The sequence below is a fragment of the Pogona vitticeps genome, chromosome 4, assembly GCF_051106095.1.
Source record: "Pogona vitticeps strain Pit_001003342236 chromosome 4, PviZW2.1, whole genome shotgun sequence".
Taxonomy (NCBI): domain Eukaryota; kingdom Metazoa; phylum Chordata; class Lepidosauria; order Squamata; family Agamidae; genus Pogona; species Pogona vitticeps.
The window spans coordinates 104108651-104133739 of NC_135786.1; the positions used below are offsets into that span (position 1 = coordinate 104108651).

At 42.8% G+C, this 25089-nt stretch overlaps 1 protein-coding gene across 1 annotated transcript in view; it reads right to left on the reverse strand.

Annotated features, from left to right (window-relative positions):
• CRB1 (crumbs cell polarity complex component 1) overlaps positions 1-25089 on the reverse strand; it is a 165874-nt gene that overhangs the window by 91443 nt on the left and 49342 nt on the right. Inside the window, exon 2 of the mRNA XM_078392297.1 lies at positions 12194-12787. Coding sequence (XP_078248423.1) covers positions 12194-12787 — 594 coding nt within the window. The remainder of the gene's footprint in view (positions 1-12193; positions 12788-25089) is intronic.

Below are 25089 nucleotides of genomic sequence, written 5' to 3' on the forward strand. Positions count from 1 at the left end.
AGTGGATGCCCGCTAGAGGAGGTGGGGTTCAGAACTGCCAGAGCCCTCTTTGTTCGAAGGATGGACCATATGAACTACTGAACCAGTGGGTTCATGCCCATCTCTAATGACAACTCTATGAATGGGCAATCTCCAAAATATCCTGTCCTGAACTGCCCTTAACTCTTGTAAATGCAAGTCTATGGCTTCCTTTAAGGAGTCAATTCATCTCATGTTTTTTCTTCCTCTTTTCCTGTTGCCTTTAACATTTCCTAGAATTATTGTCCTTTCCAGAGAACATTGCCCTTTCATGATGTGCCTGAAGTAGGACAGCCTCAGTTTCATCATTTCCCCTCCAGAGATAGTTCTTGCTTGATTTGCTAAAGGATCTACTTGTTCATCTTTCTCAGTACAGAATATTTACAAAGTTGTTTTCCAGAAACATATTTGAAATCGATCAATTATTTTCCTGACAACCTTCTTCACTATCCCGCATGCACACCCATACAAAGTGACGCATCCTTACATTAATTCCTTCATTTCTTCCAAGTCTCAGTCTTCTTCTGATTTCTTGGCTGCAGTCTCCATTTGGACTGATGGTTGAGTCAAGGTATACAAAGTCTTTAATAATTTCAATATCTTCATTGTCAGCATTAAAGCTGTGTATTTTTTTTAATGTTCAACTGCAGTCCTGCTTTGAAACTTTAACTTTTATCTAAAGTTATTTTAAGGCATTGCTGCTTTCTGCCAGTAAGATGGTGTCATTTGTGTATCTTAAATTTTCTGGGGTTTTTTCCAACAATTTTCAACATGAATCTAGTTCAGTTTTCTATATGATATGTTTTGCATATAGATTAAAGGGACAGGGAGATAAAATGCACCCTTGTCTGACGCCTTTCCCTATAGGAAACCATTTTGTCTCTCTATATTCTGTCCTGTCAGTAGCTTCTTGTTCACAATACAGGTTATGCATCAGGACAATCAAGTACTGAGGCACATCTATTTATAGACTACAGAAAGTCTTTGACATTGTAAATCATGAGAAGCTATGGATCATTCTGTAAGAAATGGGAATGCCAGCACTTACAATTAAAGAAGTGTTTGCATATACAGACAGACAGAAAGACAGACACACACATCTCATCATTTGTGAAACAGTGCTATCTGATAGGTGTATGATTCAGATAATAGGTGTATGATTCAGATTGTTTTCCTCAATTGAAATGTGGATGATGATGATGATTATAAAGATGACGAAGATGAAAGGCAATGTTTCTCTGTTCTCCAACAGGGCAAGATATTGCTCTGCAGTCCTGGGCAAATAGTTATCTCTCAATTTCAATTCTCCTTGGGAGGACCTGAAATCTATAAAGAAACACTGTAAACCACGTAAATGTCTGGGAATAGGCAAAGATGTTCATCTAAAAGTGATGGGCATGATCCTGCCCCGCTGGCCAAATTGCTGTAGCAAAGGTGCATTTAATTGGGCCCAAGTTTATTAGCCACCTTGAAACATCTGATGCTAGAGCTCAATGTTTTAAAAGTCCATCTGAGCAAAGTGTCTGCTGATCCTATAAACATATGTTCAAAAAAGCTTTGGTACTTTATAGTGTTTCCCTTTTTTTTTTCTATATATAAAAACCCTGAAGGAACAATCGGCCATGACTTTGGAACACTGGATTTAGCCTGGTTTGCACCTACTTCCAGATCGCATGAGCTAGGCTTGATAGGTTCTTTGGCTTGGCTTGGCTATGTTTAGTCTCATCTTCACATGAAGAATATTCACATTTTCCCCCTCAACAGCAGTCCCTACAATTCTTCATAGTTCATCTTAGCTGTTCTTCACAGCACCAGATCAGGCGTACAAGAAGCCACAGTCTGCACAAGCATCCCAAACTTTATGCATTCTTGGGATTAGACTACTAACATAATGGAGATATGGTCCACTTGATGGTCAACATATGCAGCATCACTTATACTCCTTTATTTAACAGCTGCCCAGCACATGCATTGTAAACACATCACACATCTGCAGTGCATTATCACAGCTGTAAAAATGCAGATTCCTCTTCCACCACCCTCTCTCTGTCGACTGCCTTAAATGTTCCGTCTTCCTGTTTGTCATGCACACACAAGCTTCTTTCATTTGTGTGAGAATTATGTGAGACGTTTTTTGGCTCTTTGGGCCAGGACGTGGGGGGAGGGGAAACATGCAGTATACCAGTCACATATAGCAGCTTAGAGAGCTCATGGAGCAAGCAGCAAGTTGGAGCCGGTAACGAGAGCATTTGGTTAGCATTACTGCTATTGATTTATTGCAAGTCCTCGGCATACACATCAAAAGTTATAAGCTTTTTAACATCCCAGGGAAATGAGATGAGGCTGGATGATTTCCCACTGTGATTCATGGTGTCAGGCTGGGATAATAGCAATAGGCAAGCTCCCTTTGACAGAGTAAATGAGGATTTTTATTACCGGCAGGGACACCTTGGGGGTTTCATCCAAGACTCCCTCTGGCTCACGCATTTAACACATCTCATAGCAGACTGCAGAAAACCAAACAACAACCAGAACAACAACAGCAAGCATTTTCCCCCTCCTCCAAAATACTCTCTGATAAATCACTTCTTTAAGCAGACTTTAAAATCCAGTATTTTACTACCGCAGAAACAGCAAACCACCCCTTTATGGAATTATTACCCTTATTATTTTACTTGTAGCTGCTGGAAGCCATACATCAACATATGAAGTCTCTTTGGGTTTATATTTTAAGACTGACTCTCTTACCTCTGCTGTTTCAACTTGTAACCCTTCTAGCCTCTAATAATTCAGCTTCCTGTGTTGTGCTGTGTTTCCCTAATTGGGAAGTAACTGGGACAGAAGGAGGAAGAGAACTTGAAATGTGTCATATCTCCAGAATCTGGATAAAGACTGCTGATTATTCTTGTGGGCTTCTTCATCATCATGGTGATCTTCTATCTGCCTAAGATTATTCTAGAGGCTGTGCTGTGGGAAAGCAATAGAAGTAGGGCTGGAGAATCCTCCTTCCTTCTTTGGAGCAGACAATTTTCCGTTATACAGACATTTGGAAAGTTAAGGGCAGTTGAAAGAAACTCTTGAAGATTGTAGGCCCAAAGTTAGATAGCAAGGAACAGTGGCCATATCATTTCAAGCAGAACTCCCTGAAATGATAAAATTGATCTAGTATCTGCCTTACTCTCTGTTGTGTAAACTAGCTTGTTTTAGTTTCACGATTGCTCATTGGGGGATATGGCGTATTGGGCTTCATTTGTAAGTCTGATTGTGCTTTGGAGAAATTGCACGCCTGGGGAGAAAATGGTGCAAATACTATGAAATGTGCATTTCCCCTCTCATCTAATTTGACCTTTCACAACGAATAAGACTATACCCATGCTTCAGATGCACTTAGGATCAATTCCACACTACAGTAATTATTTAGACATAATCTATTTGATAAATTTGTGCCCGTCTTTCTCACCAAATACAGTAGTGCCCAAGGAATTTCTCCACAATAGTGTTGTGGACAGACTGGATTCCACTTGGGTACACTAGATCCCATACTTTGTTACTGTCCTGATATATTACTGCACGGGATGTGAGATGATGATAGCCAATGCCAGCCACATGGAAGTAGCCTTGTTGCAGCAACTACATGAAAAGGAATGCATTAAGTACCTGGGCAGCTGTTTGGAAAGAGTTCATAATCATAACGTATTGCAGTGTCATGCCTCTTGATAAAAGCTGACCCAGTACTACCTGAGTGGCTCATTTTGACTTCGACTGCACGTGAAACAAGGAATGTGTCATCTAGTAGCAATGAAAATCAGCATGGTGAAGCTGCCATGGAGGGATATTTATTTTGCAAAATGTATGGTCATTTCAATTGTTTGGCATTCATCTGGATTTTCACCTCTGAGAAAACCTGAAGAAATCCCCAGGGAGATAGGACATCATGAATCACTATTTATGACAGCTTTCATTAGCAGATCGTTGTTCCCAGTAAAAAACAGTTTGAGGCTTACTTTGGGGGGAAGGTCTTGAGACACTTTTAGAAGCATGTAATTATTAATGGATATAGACATTTGACAGAAGCTCCCCACACACTATATTACATAGTAGATCTCTCCCTAGGTTTGTGGAATTAAATATTTTAAGCCTGAGCACACCTTCTAGCTCATTTGAAAGCAGTGGCCTCTTCTGAATGAGCATGCTTATAACTGTGCTCTAAATGAAGAAAATACATATATTTACATATAAATATTTTGCATATTTTACTGGCAAATTCATGTATACGAATGTGTAATGTAGTAGTGTACTATAGCTTTTCCCTCCCGTTATCTATGTAGACTGTAAACTCTGAGTTTCAGTGGTTGGATATCCTATGTAATGCATACACATAAACATGATAATAAGTAGCCAGTTAAAATATTCTCTTCTATTGTTTTTAAGGAGAAGTATTAGATCCAGGTTATGAAATGACCTTCAAAAATCAATGCCAAATAAGCTGTTCCAGAGTCAAAGGACCAAAAACAAGGCCATTGGCACTTTGTAATGGGAAAAGAGCTCACACATTGCTCCTTGGTGGGGGAACTGGGGTGAGAAGTACACACGGCTATTTCTGTTTTCATCTATGACATGTCCAATGCTATATGATCATCGTTGTCAAAATCGTCAATGTCAAAGCAAAAGGATCATGAAAAAGAAAGCAAGAAGACAAAATAACAGGGGGAAGGAGAGAAAATGAGGGAGATAGCTTGGAGAAAGCAGGAGAACATGGTGCCCAGGGTCTCTTTATGGTGAGGGCAACCCCAGTCCTATCTAAATGCTTCATATTTTTCCTCCTTTCCTCACTTTCATGTGGTTCACTACATCCCACCACCACCACCACTGACAAAAGGGGAGTGTGTCCCCCTTACCTATCAAGGACTTCATTCCTGTGCTTAGAGTGACAGCCTTGAGCTTGGCTAACAGGACAGGTTACAAATGCAGCTTCCTGCATACAACAGGAGGTCTAGGTTGAATGTGATCATTTCAGAGCAGCCATGCTGGCAGTTAATAGGCTTTTCCTTCTTACTCCTCTCTGGCTTTCCTGTTGTTCTGTAGTTTCTCTCATCACTTGGCCTGGGCCAAGACACCTACTGGTACCAGCAGGGTAGCAGGAAGGCAACACACGTCTTGTTTGAAATCACATTTGGTGTGTGCATGATGTATCTTAACTGAAGGCAGGGTTTCAGATGAAGACTATGTCCGTCAACAGAAGAGTATCTGCTTTTAACTTTTCATATACTTCTACACTCTGTAGAGTTTTCTTCTTGTTTTGTTTTGTTCCAAGAGGGTGGGAAGGCGATTTAAGCCTCTTTAAAAAAAAAATTCTCATTCTCCGAAAATACTTGCAACTACCATATCTTTGTATAGTGTAACAGTGTTACACAGCTTGTCCATTTACCTCATTATATATTGTTCAATAAACTTAGTTTATCAGGGGAATAAATTGTTTCTAAATTTCAATAGACTAAATATTCTTCAAGTTTTATTTTAAGCCTGACTCAGCAATCTTGTGCAATAGAAATTTCTTCAGGGAAACACTTAGACAGCAATTTTTATTTTTAAAATGATTTTTTTTTTTTTTTGCAGTTTTTGGTCGATGTTTTGCTTTGTAGATTCTTGGTTCTGGCTTCCCATAATAATCACACAAGTGCTCTCATCCAGTCCAGGATCACAAAGGAAATAGGACAGCATCCAAACATTACACTGTCAGTCAAATCTGGCTATGTGTGACAGTGTGTGTGTGTGTGTGTGTGTGTGTGTGTGTGTGTGTGTGTGTGTGTGTGTGTGTGTGTGTGTGTGTGTGTGTGTGTGTGTGTGTGTGTGTGTGTGTGTGTTTTGTTTGTTTGTTTGTTTGCTTGTTTAGCTTGTATACTGCTTCCATTAGTGCCAAACCACTACTCTGCCATGGGTCACAATAGATAAAACATCAAACAGAGATAAGAATAGAATACGAAAAACAGAAAGAACAAATCAGCAAATAACAATATAAATAACTATAAGAACAGATGACATTAACCAATAATGTACAGGAAACACATGGTTTTTTTAAACAATATCCAAATATTTTCACAAGAAATTCAGAAAAATGAAGGAATCCAAGCCACATTGTTCAGATAAAACTCTTAAGCAATTTCAGGTCACTCTTCTTGTTATCCTTTATAATACTACCATTAACAAATCATCCCATCAAAAGAGCTGGATAGTTTCTGTCAAATTATTAAACATTACAAGGGTATTTAAGGAAATATCACTTGGCGCTCAAACTGGCCACCACCCAGCAACAAAATGTATTCATTTAAAGCTTCTTGATTCTAGTGGATTTAATTGTATCAAACTCTGTGGCAGATAGCGGCTATTTACCTGGAAGTCGGTCCAATTTTAATGGAGCTTATGTGCAGAGAGGTTTCCCTGAATGTCAAGTAAATGTGTTCTCCCTCTCCCTCTAAGTAAATGTGGTTAGAACACAAGAGGAGGTCATTTTAAATGATGTTTGATATGAAAGTATTATGGGAAATTTCATGGGGAGATTTCACATGCCTGAGAAAAGCCACTGTGTGAAATGGGATTACCAAGAACATACTGTGCTGATCTCCAGCTGTGCTTTTTCTTTTCCTCAGGATTTCGTTAGCTTACTCCATGTGAAATTCAAAAGCCAAGTATATTCAGTAATGATTAGTTGATTCGACTCTGGTGACCAAAAAAAAAAAAAAAAGACAAAACTAAAAGTGATTTGAAAAATGTGTAGAAGTATTTACTGTGCTTGCAAAATGTCTGGGACTTTTTTCAGAGGGAATATGAGGCTTTTGAAGAACTGGGTAATGGACTTTATACCTTTGTTTAAATAAATAAAAATGCTTTTCAGTCAGTGTGGAATGCCTCTTAGAAAGTCCTTGTTGTTGTTTAGTTGTTAAGTCATGTCCAACTTCGTGACCCCATAGAACAGAGCACACCAGGCCCTCCTGCCTTTCACTGCCTCCCGGAGTTGGGTCAAATTCATGTTGGTCGCTTTGATGACACTGTCCAACCATCTTGTCCTCTGTTGTCCCCTTCTCCTCTTGCCATCACACTTTCCCAACATCAGGGTCTTTTCCAGGGAGTCTTCTCTTCTCATGAGATGGCCAAAGTATTGGAGCCTCAGCTTCAGGATCTGTCCTTCCAGTGAGCACTCGGGGTTGATTTCCTTCAGAATGGATAGGTTTGTTCTCCTTGCAGTCCAGGGGACTCCCAAGAGTCTCCTCCAGCACCACAATTCAAAAGCATCAATTCTTCGGCAATCAGCCTTCTAGAAAGTGCTAGAACCTTTGATATACTGATACACAGATATTAAAGGGTATGTCTGTGAAAATTCAGGTACTCTCAATAGCATCAGCCTTACAACTAAATGGTTAGAGAGCTTTCCCACATAATCAGTAACATTTTAGGATTGTGTCTAGAGGGTGACCCAGAAAAATGTGGAGATGCTGAAACTACATTATGTGGAAACAGTAGGTAGTACAGGTGAGCTAAGAAAGCAGAATGATTCCTGTGGTTCTAGTGTTAGAAGGAAAGTTGTATACAATACTGCAAGTCAAGAAGATCAATAGAAAACTATGTGGGCATGGAGATCCAGGAAAGTAAAAGCAGGTAAAGAGGGCTGAGGGTTTGGTGGAAGCTACAGAAGAGCTTCAAAAGAGTCCAGCATGTTATTCAACAAACCCTCTCAATAGAAAGTAAAGGAATGTGAGATCAATGTGGAAGCCCAAAAAATATATATCTACTACACTGAATGAATTACTCAGACCAGAAAGTTTTAAAGCCAGGAGGCATTGTCTTTGTCACATATCACTTAATCAGCAAAGTCAGGAACAACCTGCAACATACATTAGTCGTAATCTTGCTGTGGATTTATGCTGGCATAGATGTAATGACTTAAATTGTAGTAGCAAATTGCCAGTAATTAATGAGTTGCCACCCACATTCCTAGCCACACACTAAGTTGCACAACTGGCACATGGTGAAGAATGCGAGCAGCATTAGAAACAATTTACACCATCAGACTCAACATCAGTTTAAAACTACAGTGGTGCCTTGCTTAGCGATCGCTCCGTATAGCGATGAAATCACTTTGCAATGGACTTTTTGCCATCACAAGAGAGATAGCTTAGCGATGGTTCCTATGGGGAAAATTCGCTTTGCGATGATCGCGGGGAGGATTCCATCCAGCAAGTTTTTGAAGCCCACATTTTAACCAAGACTTCCTCTAGAAAAAAAGTTTTTGTATGGTTTCCACAAAATCATGAGTGGAGCCAGAGTTAGAGCAGCAGTTAATTCTGAAAAAATGACTTTATTGTTTAAAAAAGGAATCACTGGGTAGAATCATATTGGTGGTTACATAAGGTTTGTATAATTTGCCATTGCTACTTGCAGCTAATTTATTAGGTGTACATCTTGGCTGTGCAGCCAGAAATGTGACCAGGTACACAACCAAGATGTACCCCTACACCTTGCAAATTACTTGCAATTAGCCCCAGCAAGTTATTCATATCTCACACAAACACCAGTAAAATTTGGCCACTTTCTCAGAATGTCCCACCCTATTTCTGAACAGACTTCATAAGATCACTAAGTTTGTTGGCTGTAAACGACTTGAATGCTCTCAGGAGTGCTGTAATGTATATTCCATCCCTCCTTTTTCATTGTTAAGTAGGGGATGTTGGCAAGTCGGTGGGTCCAAGTCCCAAATCTAATTCTGAGTCTTTGGTCCCAAACCCCAGGTCCAAGTATCTATTCAAAACAAGCTCTTTCCCCCAGAAAAAAGGAGGGGTGGGTGGATTCTGAATTGTGGGTCGAGACCAAGACATTGAAAAAAAAACCACACCGCAGTCGAGTCCAACTTGAGTCACTGGTGCGACTTAAGTCTGACTTGACAGCGAGTCATGCAATTTGAGTCCCCATCCCTCTTGTTCAGTCAACATTCTTCCCAGCCGGTTGTTTTGAATCATTGGAAGAACTCCAGAAAGTGGTCCCTGCTGTTCTTCACCATCGAATCGCTGCCTGGGAAGAGCTTTAGCCTCCTACTTTCAGTGACAGTCTCAAACCTTAGCTTTGACTGTCAGCTACTCAACCATGACTGCAGTGCACTGTGCAGTTCTTAGCACCAGCACCATTTCTCTAAGTTAACTATTGTGCAAATAAACCTGAGACCAAGCTGTGTGAGACTATAATTACTTGCAAACAAGTACTGTACCATATTTTGCACTGTGCAAGGGCTGAATGCCTAATCTCTGTCACTTGCCTTTCACACTTGTATCAGTGTGCCAGAAGCTTGGTAGGGCTTTCCCATCAAAACTTCAGTTGTTCCATTCTGTCTGTTTGTGGCCTGTTACACAAGCAAGTGCAAGAAGCACTTAGAGTGTCCCTGCCCAAATAGTCGTTGTTCCAGGTCTTTGGGGCATGATGGAAGAGTTCCTTGCCACCAACTTGTTATGTGAGAAACTAATTGATACAAGCAAGCAAACAAACAAAACCCACCATCCCAGGGACTCAGACATAGTCCCCTGGGCCAGGACTCAAGAATCTGCCTTTTAAAAGGATGACTGCAATGACATGTTGAAGCTACCCCTAACTTCACAATGGCAGGATGATGCTCCAGGTTAGAAGTGGTCAATTCTGGTACAACCAAAGGCCAGATTTTTACTCCCAGTATTCTTCCTTAAGATGCATCAAGCTCAAAAATGGTTCCAAACAGTCCAAAATGGAGAGAAGGAATCAAAACCGAAGTTCTGGCCATTTTGATTTTTTTTTTGGGGGGGGTATGTGTGCATGTGGTGGTCGGGACGTGAGGGTCCTGTAGTGCCCCTCCTGGAAAACTGCTGCTCTTGGGTGCCTCAGGTTTAGCCTCACCTTGATCCCCTCCCCCGCCTATTTCTGAGGCTTATAGGGATCTGGAGAGCCTAAACAACAGGACAGGGGGCAGATGCAGCTCATCCATCTAGACTGCCATCTTACTGGTTATGAATGGCCTTAACTTTCCAAATCCCTTCTTTGGCATCAGGATCAAATCCTGAGCCACTACTGGGGTATCCTAAGCTAGCTGAGAAAATCCTTAGACTGTAGTAGAATGTTCATTGTGCCCAGTTCCACATGCAGATTTTCCAGCAGGGCAGATCATGGAACTGGGTGGCAAGGAAGTCATGTTATGCTACCCAGTCCACTCTCAGTTTTTCTTAGTTACATGTTTTTGTAGCTGAGCCATGACATTCTAGTCCAATTTTGGTTTTAAATCCTGATGAGCTTTAGCTGAAATTAAACCTGTTTCTTAGGGAAGAAAAGAGCACTGATGACAGAGACAGACTCTCATCAGTGTTTGTAAAAACTACTGTTTTAGCCTACTACAAATAAGCATTATTTACCATTTTGTTATCGTGTTATTTATTGAACAGCTTTGGACAGCTACTGTAACTACGAGCTGTACACAGTTATTTTAGCTTGTATATCATTTAAACTTTGGGCTTGAATAATCTGCATGAACTTTTTCTACTGAATTAGAAGCTGAATTTAAATATTACATTTGACATGTTTTCTGGTTACTAAGTTTAAGGGTGCAATGAGACCGTGGGAAAGATGTGCATCTGAGTGCACTGGAAAGGGTCACTTTGTTGGTAGTCATCTCCCCTAAAGTGACTTTTCAACCCATAGGGGAATTGCTACCAAAAAGTAGTAGCCTTACTGCTGGATAAAAAATATCCAGCTTTGACACAGATTAGGCTGGAGTGCTATTGCTTGTAGATCGGAAAATATTCCTTCTGAACTGTGTCTCAAGCAGTACAAAATGTGAGCTATACACCTGTATGATCCCACCCTAGGCTGGCCAGTTTTACTGTGAAGGAAAAATAACTACAGGGGGCCCCAGATAGGAGTTTAAAAGCAGTTTCCCATCAAAATTCCCTCACAGCTGTTACCTGTCTGTTTTCTGTCTCTTTATTGCTATTAAGCAGATTGGCTTCTGAAATAAGCTACAGGCTATACCTTTTTGCATATCTCATCCCCAGTTTTCCACTGGTGTCCATCTATACTAACATAAAGTCTTACTCACCACTTTGTGAAACTTTACCCAGTCAAATACATTATTTTACTATCATTACATTTTTCCCTTTTCTTCAAACAGATAGTGTTATGTATTCGCAAAGGCTTTCACAGCCAGGATTTAATGGTTGTTGTGGGGTTTTTTTTTTGGGGGGGGGGGTTGGTAGAACTCTACCCAGCCACAAGGACCAGTGATCACTACACACAAAAGACCATCTAACGACAACCATCAATCACAGTGACAGATAATCTCTCCTCCTTATCACAACAATACACCCACAACAAAAACACACTGATCACCATAATCACCTATCTCCTGAAAAGGACAAAAGCTGATTTCACAGCCATAAATACTCAACTCCCAAACAAACTGCACCAGAGCACAGAGTGCTGTCCTCTGAAGATGCTGGCCACAGAGACTGGTGAAAAGTTAGGAAGAACAACTAGACAGTGTTATGTCTTCCTTGGGTTAGCTGTGGATATTAACACTTTAATTCTTTTCAAATGGCTGTTGGGGGAGTTAAAACATGCTTAAAAGGGGAATTATTTTACTTCTCCAGAGCAGCAATATAAGGATGCTCCTCTTGTAGATATGATCCATGAAGCAGAGTGGGGACACTTGGCCTAGAAATGATAGTCAATGTCCCAAATAGATAGTGAGAGATACTCGCCTGCTTCTAAAAGAAGGGGTAGGGATGGCTATTTACTCACTGGGTGAAGGATGGTGTGGTGTGTCCAAAACATGGAGAAGAGCAAAGAGAATGCACAAAAGTCATGAAGCAGTGAGTACTGTGGATGCACACATAGCACACATTCACACCCACTGCAACCCCTCCAATTCCAAATTTGTTAGCCCCCATTTGAAGTTGACACTGGACAGAACACTGAATATGAGGAATTCCCTTGAGCATTCACACATATGAATCAGTGTTGGGTTTGGGAAGGAGGGGTGCTTCCAGTATCAGCCAGAAACATTCAGCTACTTCAGCTAGCAGCCAGGAAGAAGCCAGTGTGTTTACAAAATCCAGACTGCTTTTTTTGTATCATTGGGAACATTGTGAACATTTTCATAGATTCTTACCTGTGTACTCCAGAGGGCAAATGCACTCATACTTCCCTATCATGTTCAGGCATGTGCCACCATTCAGACAAGGGTCCGAAACACATTCATCCACTTCCAGGTGACAGTGCTTTCCTTGGTAGCCTGGGACACAGTAGCAGGAGTACCCGCTGAGGTTGTCTCTGCAGACTGCTCCGTTGTGGCAAGGGCTGGAAAGGCATTCGTCGATATCAGTTTCACAGTATGTACCCGTGTATCCTTCAGCACAGAGGCAGGCAAGGCCACCGGGCTGATCCTGGCAAGTGCCTCCATGCCTGCAGAAATGCCAGTCACATGAGCTGGCAGCCATTTCGCAGGTAGTTCCAGTGTACCCCAAGGGGCAGTTGCAAGTAAAGCTGAGGTTTCCTGCAGCACTTGAACAGGTAGCATTGTGGAGACAAGGGCTGGAGGAGCAAGGGTCGTAGCCTGTTTGCACACAGTGTTGTGACGAGTCAGGACAATGGCAACCGCCACCTTTTGCTGCTGCTGCAGCAGCATCGTCATCACCACCACACTCAGAGTCCTTTTGGCAAGGGTTTGACAGGCACCTGGGGCCATCTTTCATGCAAAGTGACTCTAGGAAAGAAAATCAGAGATTAATGGGTTACTCTCAGGAGTCAGAAATGGATAGGAATAAATGAGATCTGCAACAAAGTGTTGCAGGCCGTCCCTTGCCCTGGAGACCTCCTATTTAGTGCTTAAAACAGTGCATGTTTTTGCATATTTATCTTCTCTCAGTATATATAAAAAGCATTGCCTCATTCCTGGGCAGCTCGGTGTTCTGCTTCAAAATGGTAATTGCTCAAGCTATTTATGCAGAATGAAAGCAAACACAATTGCACAGTAGGGCCTAAAAGATGCACGTAATCCCCTGGATTAATTATAAATGGCCCTGAAATTTTAATTCCAGTAATTTAATTTGGGTGGCCTTTAAATGTGGTCTGCAACCCTACTGTTGACTCAATAAATTAAAGGGGGGAAACCCTGCTTTCTTACAGCTGCCACAAGAATTCAGTGGTGCACTTTCAATAGTGCCCTTGCCCACTTATTTTCCTCTCCTCTTTCTTCTCCTCCTCACTTCTTTTCTCCCTCCATATACCTCAGATTGGAAGACCAGTGGGCAGAGACAGTTCAGCTTACTGCTGTGCATATAGCATTGTGTGGGATCTGACTGCATTTTTCGCTTCATGCATTGAGCTTTGTTGAGTGGTAGGATGTTTGTGGAGGCAAATGTTTATTACTGTATTTTTCTCTTTGGAAAGGAAGAAGTAAAGAAAATGCAGAGGAGATAGTTTATTAGTTTAAACAGATTTAATACATTTGAATAATCCATTTCAAATTGTGTTAAGAAATTCATAGACAAAGCACAGAGCCGGATCCAGGCACCCGGGAAGACAGAAGTCCGGAAGAAGCACCAGTGGCTACAAAGCGACCTGCAAATTATGCAGCTCTCAACCCTGCTACCTACCACTCAGTAAAGCCCTAAGGGTGGGCCAAATGGGGCTTTGACTCAGGGTAACAACATGTAGCAGGCACGGAGATTTGCTGCAAGTCCACCTGCCTTGAGGGCATATATACCATCTCCAACCACTCCTCCCTGGGTAGAAGGTTACATAAGACAGATGAGCTCAGTGTGGAACCAGTACAGCTTTCATGCACTCAGACCTAAGTGCTCTTCCCCACCCCTCCATTCTCTTCAATAATGCATCAATCTCACATGACCCAAGCTTGACCAATCGGGTAATGAAACCTCACACACCAAAACAGCTAGTAACGGTGCTCCCATTCAGTTCCAAAATGGAGACTTTGTTTCCTTGCTTTGGGTTCACTTAAACATGCACCTAGGAGTTTGAGCCCTGGATATGGCAAACATTAGGAAGCTCAAGTTGCTACCAGTTATTGGCTGAAATCCTGTTGCACAGGTACACAAACGCAGCATGCAACAGGTAAGGCCTTATGGAGATTTCTTAATTTAGAGAATGGGAAAGAAGTATGCAATAGGATTTCAGCCACTGAAATGGATTAAAATGTCCTCAGAGTGGTTACGTATGTTAGAAAGCTGATAATGGGTGCATATTGAAATAGTACCTCTCTTGTGGCTACAGAGAAAGAAATCTCTTAAAAACATTAAAGTATTTTATAAAATGCATAATAACATGAAAACACAAGTGGAGAGGGCTGGAAGTACATTATGAGATGGACAGAAGCTTCAGTCTGCACTGCTTTTTGCCCAGTCTAAAGTGAAAAGGGGGGGCATCAGGTGGAGAGAGACGATAACAGTACTTTCAAACAATTATCATTCCAAACATGAGGGTTTAGATCCCATTAAAACAGAAGCCTGTGTGTTAAAGTCACACAAAGTGATCCCTAGCATATGGGCATGAACCATTATCATAAGCTTCACTGTTATATCCAATGTAATCTCAAAGCTAATGCTTTCCATGGAAACTATTCATGCATTCAGCTCTCAAGTGCCTGAGTAATCAAGAGATGCATGTGTGAATGAGTCCAAGGAATATCAACATGTATTAAAGACCTGGTTCCCAGGATCCTGTGGGCGGGGTGATGGTGGACAGCAGCTTGTTATTGGCGACACATAACTTCCTTTTCCTGACTGGCTGAGCTAGATTTGTTCATGGAAATGTAAAAAAGAACTGAAAGGGTTTGCTAGTGTCTGGCCTTTTCACATAGGGGAGCAAACATCTAATTCCACAGACGCTGCTTTTCCTGTGTGCTGTGACCTGCAGTGTGAGTAACCCATGCTAGGGGGTAAGAGCATGCTGAGCACAGACACATGGACTTCCTCATGTTTGAGCTACAAACATCTGTTTCTTCTGAATAAGAATATTGTCCCAATTAACACGGTCAGAAGGGAGTGTAAAGAGTACGGGGAGGGAGGAAACAGAAACCTGCAGTGACGTTGGGCGCTGGGTCTTGGCAGCTTTGAATACAGGATAAGAACCACACAAGTTCTTTCCCGTTCTCAACCAATTAAGATCACTTAGCTGTGACCTGCTTTGACAGAGACTCTTGGAAAAAAATATTTAACATCTAGAAAAATTAAAATAAACTGCCGATCACTTTGGATTTAGACTGACTGACACATAAAATAATTCTCTGAGTCTCTTTAAAAGGCACCATAGCATTAACCTAATTACTTGAGGAATTAGTGCCAAACATTTTGCCCCATAGTTAAAGCCTTTTGATGTAACTGAGATGCTTTGGCAGGAGAATCTTTTCTCCTTCAGAAAACAGAATATATTTGAGTCAATACTTCTTCTACGGAGATGTTTATTCACAGTAAAGATTGCCATCTACTGGCACTTATCAGTATTAAGCAGATACTTCTCCCATCAAAATAAACGGTCCCCTGTAAGGAGTGCTCAGCATTGGTTCTTGCATGAACATTTAATATAAACAAAGTAGAAAAGGCAACACAAATCTCTTTTATCAAAAGATTTCAATCTTAGACCAATGTCTGTTGGCAGTGATAGATTGGATGAGGGATAATTAACCGAAACTTGATCCAGACAAGACAGAAATGCTCCTGGTCAGCCACAGGGCAAATCATGGGATAGCCTGTTACACTCTCCCTGAAAAAAACAGGTCTTCAGCTTGGGTGTATTCCTGGGCATAATCCTGAGCTTGCATGCACAGTTCTCAGCAGTGGTCAAAAGTGCATTTGCTCAGTTAAAGCTGGTTTTGAATATTGTATTGCACTCTATGTGAGGCTGCCTTCTGAAGAGTGTTCAGAAAATTCAGCTGGTTCAAAATGCTACAGCTAGATTGTTGACTGGCATTGGTTACAGGGAGCATGTAACTGCCTTATTGCAACAGCTTCACTGGCTGCCAGTCTGTTTTGGGACCCAGTTCAAAGTGCTGGTTATTACCTATAAAGCCAGGCAGTCTATTCTCACAGACTTTCCTGAAACCTGGTGAGCTGTAAGCCACACAAAATCCAATTGCAACAGATTTCAAGTGATGCCCTTTTAAAAGTGCATGGGTCAATATAACAATATTCTCACTAAACACCACCTGCATGTTTAATGGACCAGGTTCAATCCCTTTAGTAGTCAGTAGGTCTGGGAAACATATGATTAAGCCGCTGCTGAGCTGGGCTTCAGCAGCGTGGCTTACCTTTGCCATCTTCCCTGGAGGACGTGAGATCTCGCAACCTCGCGCAAGCAGATTCAAGAAGAGGGGGGAACAATAGGTTATTTAAGGACGGTTCCCCCCTCTTCTCTTCCTCTTTCTTGCTGGCATCCCACCCGCCTGCCCTATATTCTAGTGTGAGTTTATCTGGTCGCCTTTGGGGCCAGATAGGAACTTTTGACCTGTTTCCTGATTGGCTTTTGGAGGCAGGGATTTTTCACCTATCCCACACTGGAAAAGGTGCGCTGGCATTTTTTGTGGTGGACATTTGGTCACACTGGCGGTTAGTGCGAACTAAACAGGTATTTTGGAAAGTCCCAGAGCAATAGCAGGTAATTATCGCTCATCTGAACTCCCAGCACTGCGGATTGTGCGATTACAGTGCTTGGAGGAAAAGATGCACTGGGAACACACCCGGACCAACAGTCGACAAGGAGGGAGTGGCTGGAGATCTGGGTGGCCAAATTTGAGACAGTCAAGTTTCTCGCTGTCTTCATGGCTGGGAGAACTTGGGCCAGGGACTCGCACATTAGTTGGTTATAAAGGGGCTGTTTAGACCTCAGGTTTTGAAACCTGAGTCTGCACTACGGTGGATCCTGGAAGCCACTGCCAGATGATACACACATTATCATGTTAGACATGCTCACCAGAGCTCAGAAGCAGCTAGCTAATCACAATACTAGAATTAGCTGTAGCTATAGAACTGGTAGCATGGGGTGGTTTATTCTGGATTGATTTATGAAGCATGTTTTCCCCCTTTCCTTGCATGTGAGATCACCTTTTTCACTCTAAATTGGTATTTGGGGTGTGTCTCACAGTATTGAACTTAGGGGAGCTACTACAAATTATTCTCCTTTCAAGAACAGGGCTGATGTCGACCACCTCAATACATTTTTTTATTAGATTAGCACTGTATCACATAGTTGTTTCAGCAATGAGGCACCCTCGCTTGCTTTGATCTGGTTGCTTTATTCCAGGGGTTAGCTCATTTCATTTCTTAATGCAGTTGCAACAGATATAAAACTTCAGGTGTGCACTGCTGTCCTGGGGACAAGATTCATTGTTCTCAAAATAGCTGCTGATGGGGAGATGGGAGAATGACAAAAGAGAAGGAGAAGATGTGGAGGACAGGGCTGTGATTCTGGGGGAAATCGAGGTGATTTGAGAAGTGCGGTGTGGACTCTCACAATGGGGCTGTTTATCCTATTGATGTGAACAGCAACAGCAAAACAAGATGGTGAAAGCCAGTAGGGACTGGGTTTAAAAACCGCAAGGCAAAAAAAAAATGCCCCATGTCAAGCAATCTCACCTCAATGACAGCAACTTTTTTAAAAGCTGCAATTTGTGGAGAGCTGGGAAGGTTTTAGCTGGCTGGTTTAATTATCAGAGTTTGAGAGTTTGATTCCCCACCTGTGAGGAGAACCAGCCTGTGTGGCCGTGGGCAAGCTGCTCTGTTCCAGAGCACCTCTAGAAAAATTGAGTGGTAAAACACTTCTGAGTATTTTCTACATGGAAAACCCTGAAAAGGATCACCATGTCAATTGACTTGACAACATACGATTATTATTAGTAAGCAACATTTGAAGTAGGTGTGCTTATTTTTTAAAATGTGGTCACTTTCTGGATCATTAGGTCTTTGTCAGAAGGCTCCAGCCTGAATATCTTTCTGTCTGTTTCAGAAATCAAGCCTAAAGGATGATCTAGTGGAGGATCAGTGCCTTGCACATGGTGGCTGTTACATACAGCACTGATGTTACCTGTCTGTCATGGGTTTGGAGGGAAAGTTCCATCCTATGGGGAGTGGAAGGCGGGACATCAGGAGGAGGGGCTGTACTGTATATATATGTGAAGCCTGTGTGGTGAAGTTTTAGCAGACGCTGGGATGTGAAGAAGCAGCAGCTGGGAAGAAGAAGCTGGTGTGGGAGTCTGTGTGTCAGACAGGGTACTACTGTGTGTCAGTACCAACCTGATAGGTTCAGGTGTCTGTATGGTTAGCCAGAACTGATAGGTTCAGGGTCTGTGCTTCAAGTTAAGGGTTCTGTGTGAACCAAACTGTGTGTATGTATGAGTGAAACTAAGCCACGTTACTATATCTTATTCACCTGATAATTTTATTTTCCCTGTGTGTTGTATTTAATAAACCTTATTCTTTTATTTGTTGAAAATCCATCCCTGGTCTGTGTGACTTCTTATAGGGAATGGTTGGTGGCAGCTTAGTTAAAGTGTGGCAGATCCCAGTAGGTCTGGGTTTGTCACATTGATTGGTGTCCAGCGTGTGGGATACGACTGGTCCAGTTGTCCAGCGGTCCAGCAAAGCCTTGGCAAGTGTGCCCAGAGCAAAGGGGGTCTAGTCAGGGACAATCTGAGGCGCGTAGGTAATCTTCTAGGTGTACCTCACGGGGAGGTGCGCTAGTGGAAGAACGTGCCAACTGGGGAGACTAGATTAGGGTGCTCTGAGGCAGCCTGGTTTTGGCGGGAAAAAAGCTGAGGCAAAATTGTAAAGTAGCAGTGATCTAGCCTGCCTGCTGAGAGGCCTAGCAGAGGGGGGTAGACGCTGGCTCGCAACTGTTGCAAGTGAAGTGCTGAAGAACAGCAGCAATCTATAGAAAGCTGGTTCTGAGGCAAAAGAAGAAAAAAAAAGTGGTCGTTTTATTTTGAGGCTTGACTTTTTAAAGCAGCCTGTTCTGAGGGGGGATTATGCCCTTGACTCGAAGCCAAATGGCAGAAATGGGTGAAGTGAAAGACCCCCAGGTAGACCAAGGTTCTGAGGATGAATTTGGCTCAGTGCAGGGTGACAGCACAGGAGAGCAGAACCCAGAACTCAGAAAAATACTCCTAGCCCAACAGCATGAACTGAGGGTGAGGGAAATGGAGGAAAGATTAGAGAGAGAAAGAAGGGAGGAAAGGGAGAAACAGAGACAATTTGAATTGGCATTGGAGAGAGAGAAAATGGCGTTTGAATTAAGAAAATTGGAAATGATGAACCAGAACAATAATAACAATAGGGATTCTGAGGGAGGCCAATTGTCTAAAGCTGACCTGAAGAAATTCCCTGTGTACCACAAGGGAGATTGTCCTGAGGTGTTCTTTTCCTTAGTGGAAAGAGCGTTTGTGGACTTCTCAGTGAGGGAAACTGAGAAGATGACCATCATGCGATCTTTAATCAGTGGTAGCCTGGCCGAAGTCTATGCCGAGATGCCTGAGGAACTGATGAAAGATTTTGCAGAGTTTAAAAAACTGGTGTTTGCAAGACATGGGATAAATGCGGAACAGCTGAGGCAAAGATTCAGGTCCCTCACAAAGAAACCAGAGCAGACTTTTACCCAAGTGGGGGCCCAATTGGTGAGGCTGCTTGAGAAATGGCTATCTCAGGAGGGGACAGAGACCTTTCAGCAGCTTAAAGACTTGATAGCGCTGGAACAGTTCTATTCAGTCCTGCATGGGGAACTGAAATTCCAGGTGAGGGAAAGGAAACCAAAATCTGTGGCAGAAGCCGCCGAGATTGCAGATTTTATTTCCCAAATAAGAAAGCCCTTGGGTGAGGGGAAAGCTATGGGGAAACCTAAAGAAACCTACAGCAAGTACTCTCAGGGACCAGGGAAAAACCAGCAAGGGGGAGGGGCCCATGGTGAAGGGAAGCCCTCAGACATGAAACCAAGACCTCAGATTTTGGAGGGAAAACCAAAACAAGATGAGAGAGATTCAAAATACACCAGAAAATGTTATTTCTGTCAGGGAAAGGGCCATCTAATCTCAGAGTGTGAGAAATTAAAGCAGCTAAAAGGAATTGTGCCTCAGGAATCGAGTGGAACCAAGCCAAAAGCTGTGTTCTGTGTCCAGAAAGAGCAAGGCTCATTGTCACTGAGGGAGCCTGTTGCCATGGCTACTCAATCTGGAACAGCTACATCTGCTGATCAGGCTGAGGAAAATGGTCCTCTTGTAGAGGTCAGGCGCTGCCTGTTGGTGAGAACAGATTCTCAGTTGTTTGAAACAGCAGGGGTGGACGTAGGAATACTTGACCGCCAGTATCGGGGGCTGCGGGACACTTGTTCCCAGGTGACCCTGTGCCATCCAGATATTATTCCTAGGGAGTATGTAATCCCAAATGAGAGCATGAAGGTGGCAGGGATTGAGGGGCAGGTGATCTCTCTGCCAGTAGCGGAGGTACCGATGAACTTTCAAGGCTGGAGGGGAGCTTGGCGGCTAGCAATTTCATCGACTCTGCCAGCAGCCGTGCTCGTGGGAAATGACCTGGCTGAACATGTGAAAAGGGTGCTAGTGATTACACGCTCACAAGCCACCACGGGGACAGTTCAGGGGGGTAATGATGAGCCCGAGACGGAAGCAGGGGGGAGTTCAGAAGCTGTGGTGGAAACCTTAACCACAGACAGCAGATTTGGACAAGAGCAAAAGGCAGACGCCACTCTCCAAAAGTGTTTTGAACAGGTGACTGACGCCCAGCTAACACCTGAAACCCCAGTGAGATTTCTAGAGAAAAAGGGGATTTTGTATAGAGAGACCCTGAGGAATACCTCAAAAGGGGGAGATGGAATCAGAAGTCAGCTAGTGGTGCCTGAAAAGTATCGCCCCATGATCTTACAAAGGGGGCACTCTGACATGTTTGCTGCGCACTTAGGGGTGAACAAAACACAGCAGAGAATCACACAGAATTTCTACTGGCCTGACATAGGGAAGCAGATCAGGGAGTTCTGTAAACAATGTGATGTGTGTCAAAGGCAGGGGAATAGCCGCGACAGGACCAAAGCAAAGTTGTGCCCTTTGCCTGTGATTGACACTCCGTTCAAATGCATAGGGGTGGATATTGTGGGACCTTTGCCCAAGGCCACAAAGAGGGGGAACAGGTTCATTCTCACCATTGTGGACCATGCCACGAGGTACCCTGAAGCCATACCCTTGACTAACATTGAAACTAACACAGTGGCAGATGCCTTGGTGGGGTATATGTCCAGGATGGGATTTGCCTCAGAAATAATCACAGATTTGGGCGCATCGTTCACATCAAAGCTCATGAAACGCTTATGGCAAATCTGTGGAATTAAGCACAAGGAAACTACTGCCTATCATCCTGAAAGTAATGGGTTAACTGAGAAGTTCAATGGGACTCTAATGCGCATGATTAGGGCTTACTTGGCAGAGAATCCAAACAATTGGGACCAGAAGCTGCAATCCCTTTTGTTTGCTTATCGATCAGTGCCACAAGCCAGTACCGGGTTCAGTCCCTTTGAACTTTTATTTGGGAGAAGGGTGAAAGGGCCCCTTGATTTGATCAAACAAAATTGGGAGCAGATCACCCAGGATGACCCACAAGACGTTGTGACATACATAGACTCTTTGAGGAATAACCTAAAGAGAAACCTAGAGCTAGCAGCAGAGACCCTGCAAGCTCAAAAGGTCAGAAAGAAAGCTTGGGATGACCAGGAAGGCAGGGAGAGGCACTTTAATCCAGGGGAGGAAGTGCTTTGGCCTAGGCTCTACAAAAAGAACAAACTGCAGCTGGGTAGCCCAGAAATAAAATACTTGGGTCACATGGTAGGGGGAGGAGTGATAAAACCCCTAGAGGCCAAAATAGAAGCAGTTCGTGATTGGCCTAGACCCAACACCAAGAAAAAAGTTAAATCATTTCTTGGGTTGGTGGACTACTACAGAAAGTTCATCCCGAGGTTTAGCGAGATTGCGGCTCCGCTGACCGATCTGACGAGGAAGAAGGCTGATGACCGCATCCCGTGGGCCAGCGACTGTGAGGAGGCGTTCCAGAGGTTGAAGCAGGCGCTAATCAACTATCCAGTGCTGCGTGCTCCAGACTTCGACCGGGAGTTCATCATCTACACCGATGCGTCTAACAGCGGGGTAGGAGCAGTTCTGTGCCAGGAGGATGAGAATGGTGACCAGCATCCAGTGTCCTACCTGAGTAGGAAACTTCAAAAAGGTGAGAGACATTTGGCAACCGTGGAGAAGGAGTGTTTGGCCATAGTCTACGCGATCCAGAAGGCCAAGCCTTACATCTGGGGAAGACATTTTGTTCTGTGCACTGACCATTCACCACTGCAATGGTTAAAGACAATGAAAACCCACAATAGCAAACTTATGAGGTGGGCTTTAAATCTACAGGACTATGACTTTGAAGTGAAGGTGGTCAGAGGGTCAGTGAACTGTGTTGCTGACGCCTTGTCAAGAAGACCTGAAGATTGAAGACGGCGAAAGAAACATGGACTATATATATATATTGATGACAAAAAGTTAAATGTACCTGGTTTTTGAATTTGGTTTGTATGAATAAAGGTAAATTGATGTAATGTATATGGTAAATGTTTAAATGCCTAATTGCTATGGTTAACTTAGAATGTAAGTATAAGTAAGTATGATATGGTATGTATAACTGTTGTTGTGTGTTTTATCCAGGTTGTTTTTTGGGAAAAAGCACCTTAGCTTTCCCCCTACAAAACAACTTATAAAGAGGGGAGGTGTTACATACAGCACTGATGTTACCTGTCTGTCATGGGTTTGGAGGGAAAGTTCCATCCTATGGGGAGTGGAAGGCGGGACATCAGGAGGAGGGGCTGTACTGTATATATATGTGAAGCCTGTGTGGTGAAGTTTTAGCAGACGCTGGGATGTGAAGAAGCAGCAGCTGGGAAGAAGAAGCTGGTGTGGGAGTCTGTGTGTCAGACAGGGTACTACTGTGTGTCAGTACCAACCTGATAGGTTCAGGTGTCTGAATGGTTAGCCAGAACTGATAGGTTCAGGGTCTGTGCTTCAAGTTAAGGGTTCTGTGTGAACCAAACTGTGTGTATGTATGAGTGAAACTAAGCCACGTTACTATATCTTATTCACCTGATAATTTTATTTTCCCTGTGTGTTGTATTTAATAAACCTTATTCTTTTATTTGTTGAAAATCCATCCCTGGTCTGTGTGACTTCTTATAGGGAATGGTTGGTGGCAGCTTAGTTAACGTGTGGCAGATCCCAGTAGGTCTAAGCCTAAATCAAGCCTAAAGGATGATCTAGTGGAGGATCAGTGCCTTGCACATGGTGGCATCTCCAGATAAAGAATCACCAGCAGCTGGGAAAGACTCCAGTCTTAGCAGCTGTTTTCCCTCCTTCCTTTTGTCCCATCAAGTTTGGGTCCAGCCTTCCATGAAAGAATTTGTTGCATTTATGTTAGCAGAGTGCAGCAGGTTAGAAAGGTATGCTTGCAGTTATACAATAGGAAAAATTATTCAGAATGCTCATGGTGAACTAAAGGGAAAAACAAACAAGTATTTTTCCAAGAAATAGATTCATTTCAGGTCAACATAAAACAAACAAACAAAATATAATCTCTAATTAGGTCCAGAAACCTTGGAGTTGGCTTCTATGTTTAGGTATGCCATTTTGAAAACCTAAGTCAGAACATTCATTAGTTAGAGTTAACTCTTAGAATCTGGGATATTAACTCCTGCTATTCATGTTTCAAACTTAAAGTATTTTCTAGGTCATTAAATTAACATTGTTCTCACAGCAGTTTGGATTGGAAGGATTAGCCAGCAATATTTACAAACCAGAGAATGCCTGAGTGTAACCCAGCCAGCCAGCCCCCACACAGGTTATCAATAGCAATCCTTAGAGAAATCCATAGGAGGCCGAGATGTGCAATCTCACCTAGAAAAATGAAAAATAAAAATGTTGTGGCAGCTTAAAGACTGGCTGTTGTGTTTTAATGTGAGCTTTTGTGGACAAGTCCATTTCTTCAGTGCCTGAAAGGTCACAATAAAATATAGGCATTAGTCCCTAAGGTGTCACAACATTTTTGCCTTTTTTTATAATGTTTATTTTGCTTTTGCTTGACATGTATGCACAGACTAATATGGCTATCTCTTCTAATTCTCACCGAGCAATCTCTCTGACTATTTCACCCCCAGTTGCTTGCTATTTAAATTCCGCATTGCTACATTTCCCAACACTCTGTGTTTACACTGACTTTCTGTTCCTGTGAATTTCATCAGAGTGCAATGATTTGTTTACCCATGCAACCTCCAGTACTACTAACCTTATATGCCCTGGCATTTCCATTCTTTAGGCTCATTCAGAATTTTTTCTGGCTATTCTGAATGTGCCACTCCTGGAAGGTGTACAGATCCTTTACACCTGCCAGCCTCATGGGCTTTTCCTAGACTTAGTTGGATCTGACTCACAACCTGTGTTTCTTTTTTTCACCTTCTTGATCTACATGTCTTGGCTTACTTTCTTAAACTGGAAGGGACCCCGTGCCAGAGGATGCCAATGACTGCCGCTCCCCCTGTGGAAAGTCTACTATCATGCAGGATCATAAAGGGGAACCCTGCTGGACATTTGCACTGCCTCTCGCTAAAAAAACAGATGTCTGCCAATACCCTTGTTGTGTGCATCTATGTGCTACAGCAGCATCATAATGTTAGAACTCCAGAGCTGGAGAGGACCTCCTATGGACCATAGGTCCAGCCCCTCTCTAGGAGGCACAGTGTGGAACTGAACTCCCAACCTCTGGCTCTGCAGACAGGTACCTTAACTACAGAGCTATCGAGCAGTTCAAGCACCCCATCATCTTGCCCTTGGACCATTCTCTAAATTTAGGTTTAGGCCATGGGAAATGTGGTATGACAACCAATTCCTAAGTTTCAGCTAAGTGTACTTTTCCCCGGAGGCCATGGATGAGAATTGTGCATTGGTATCCTGAGTGATCACTGGTT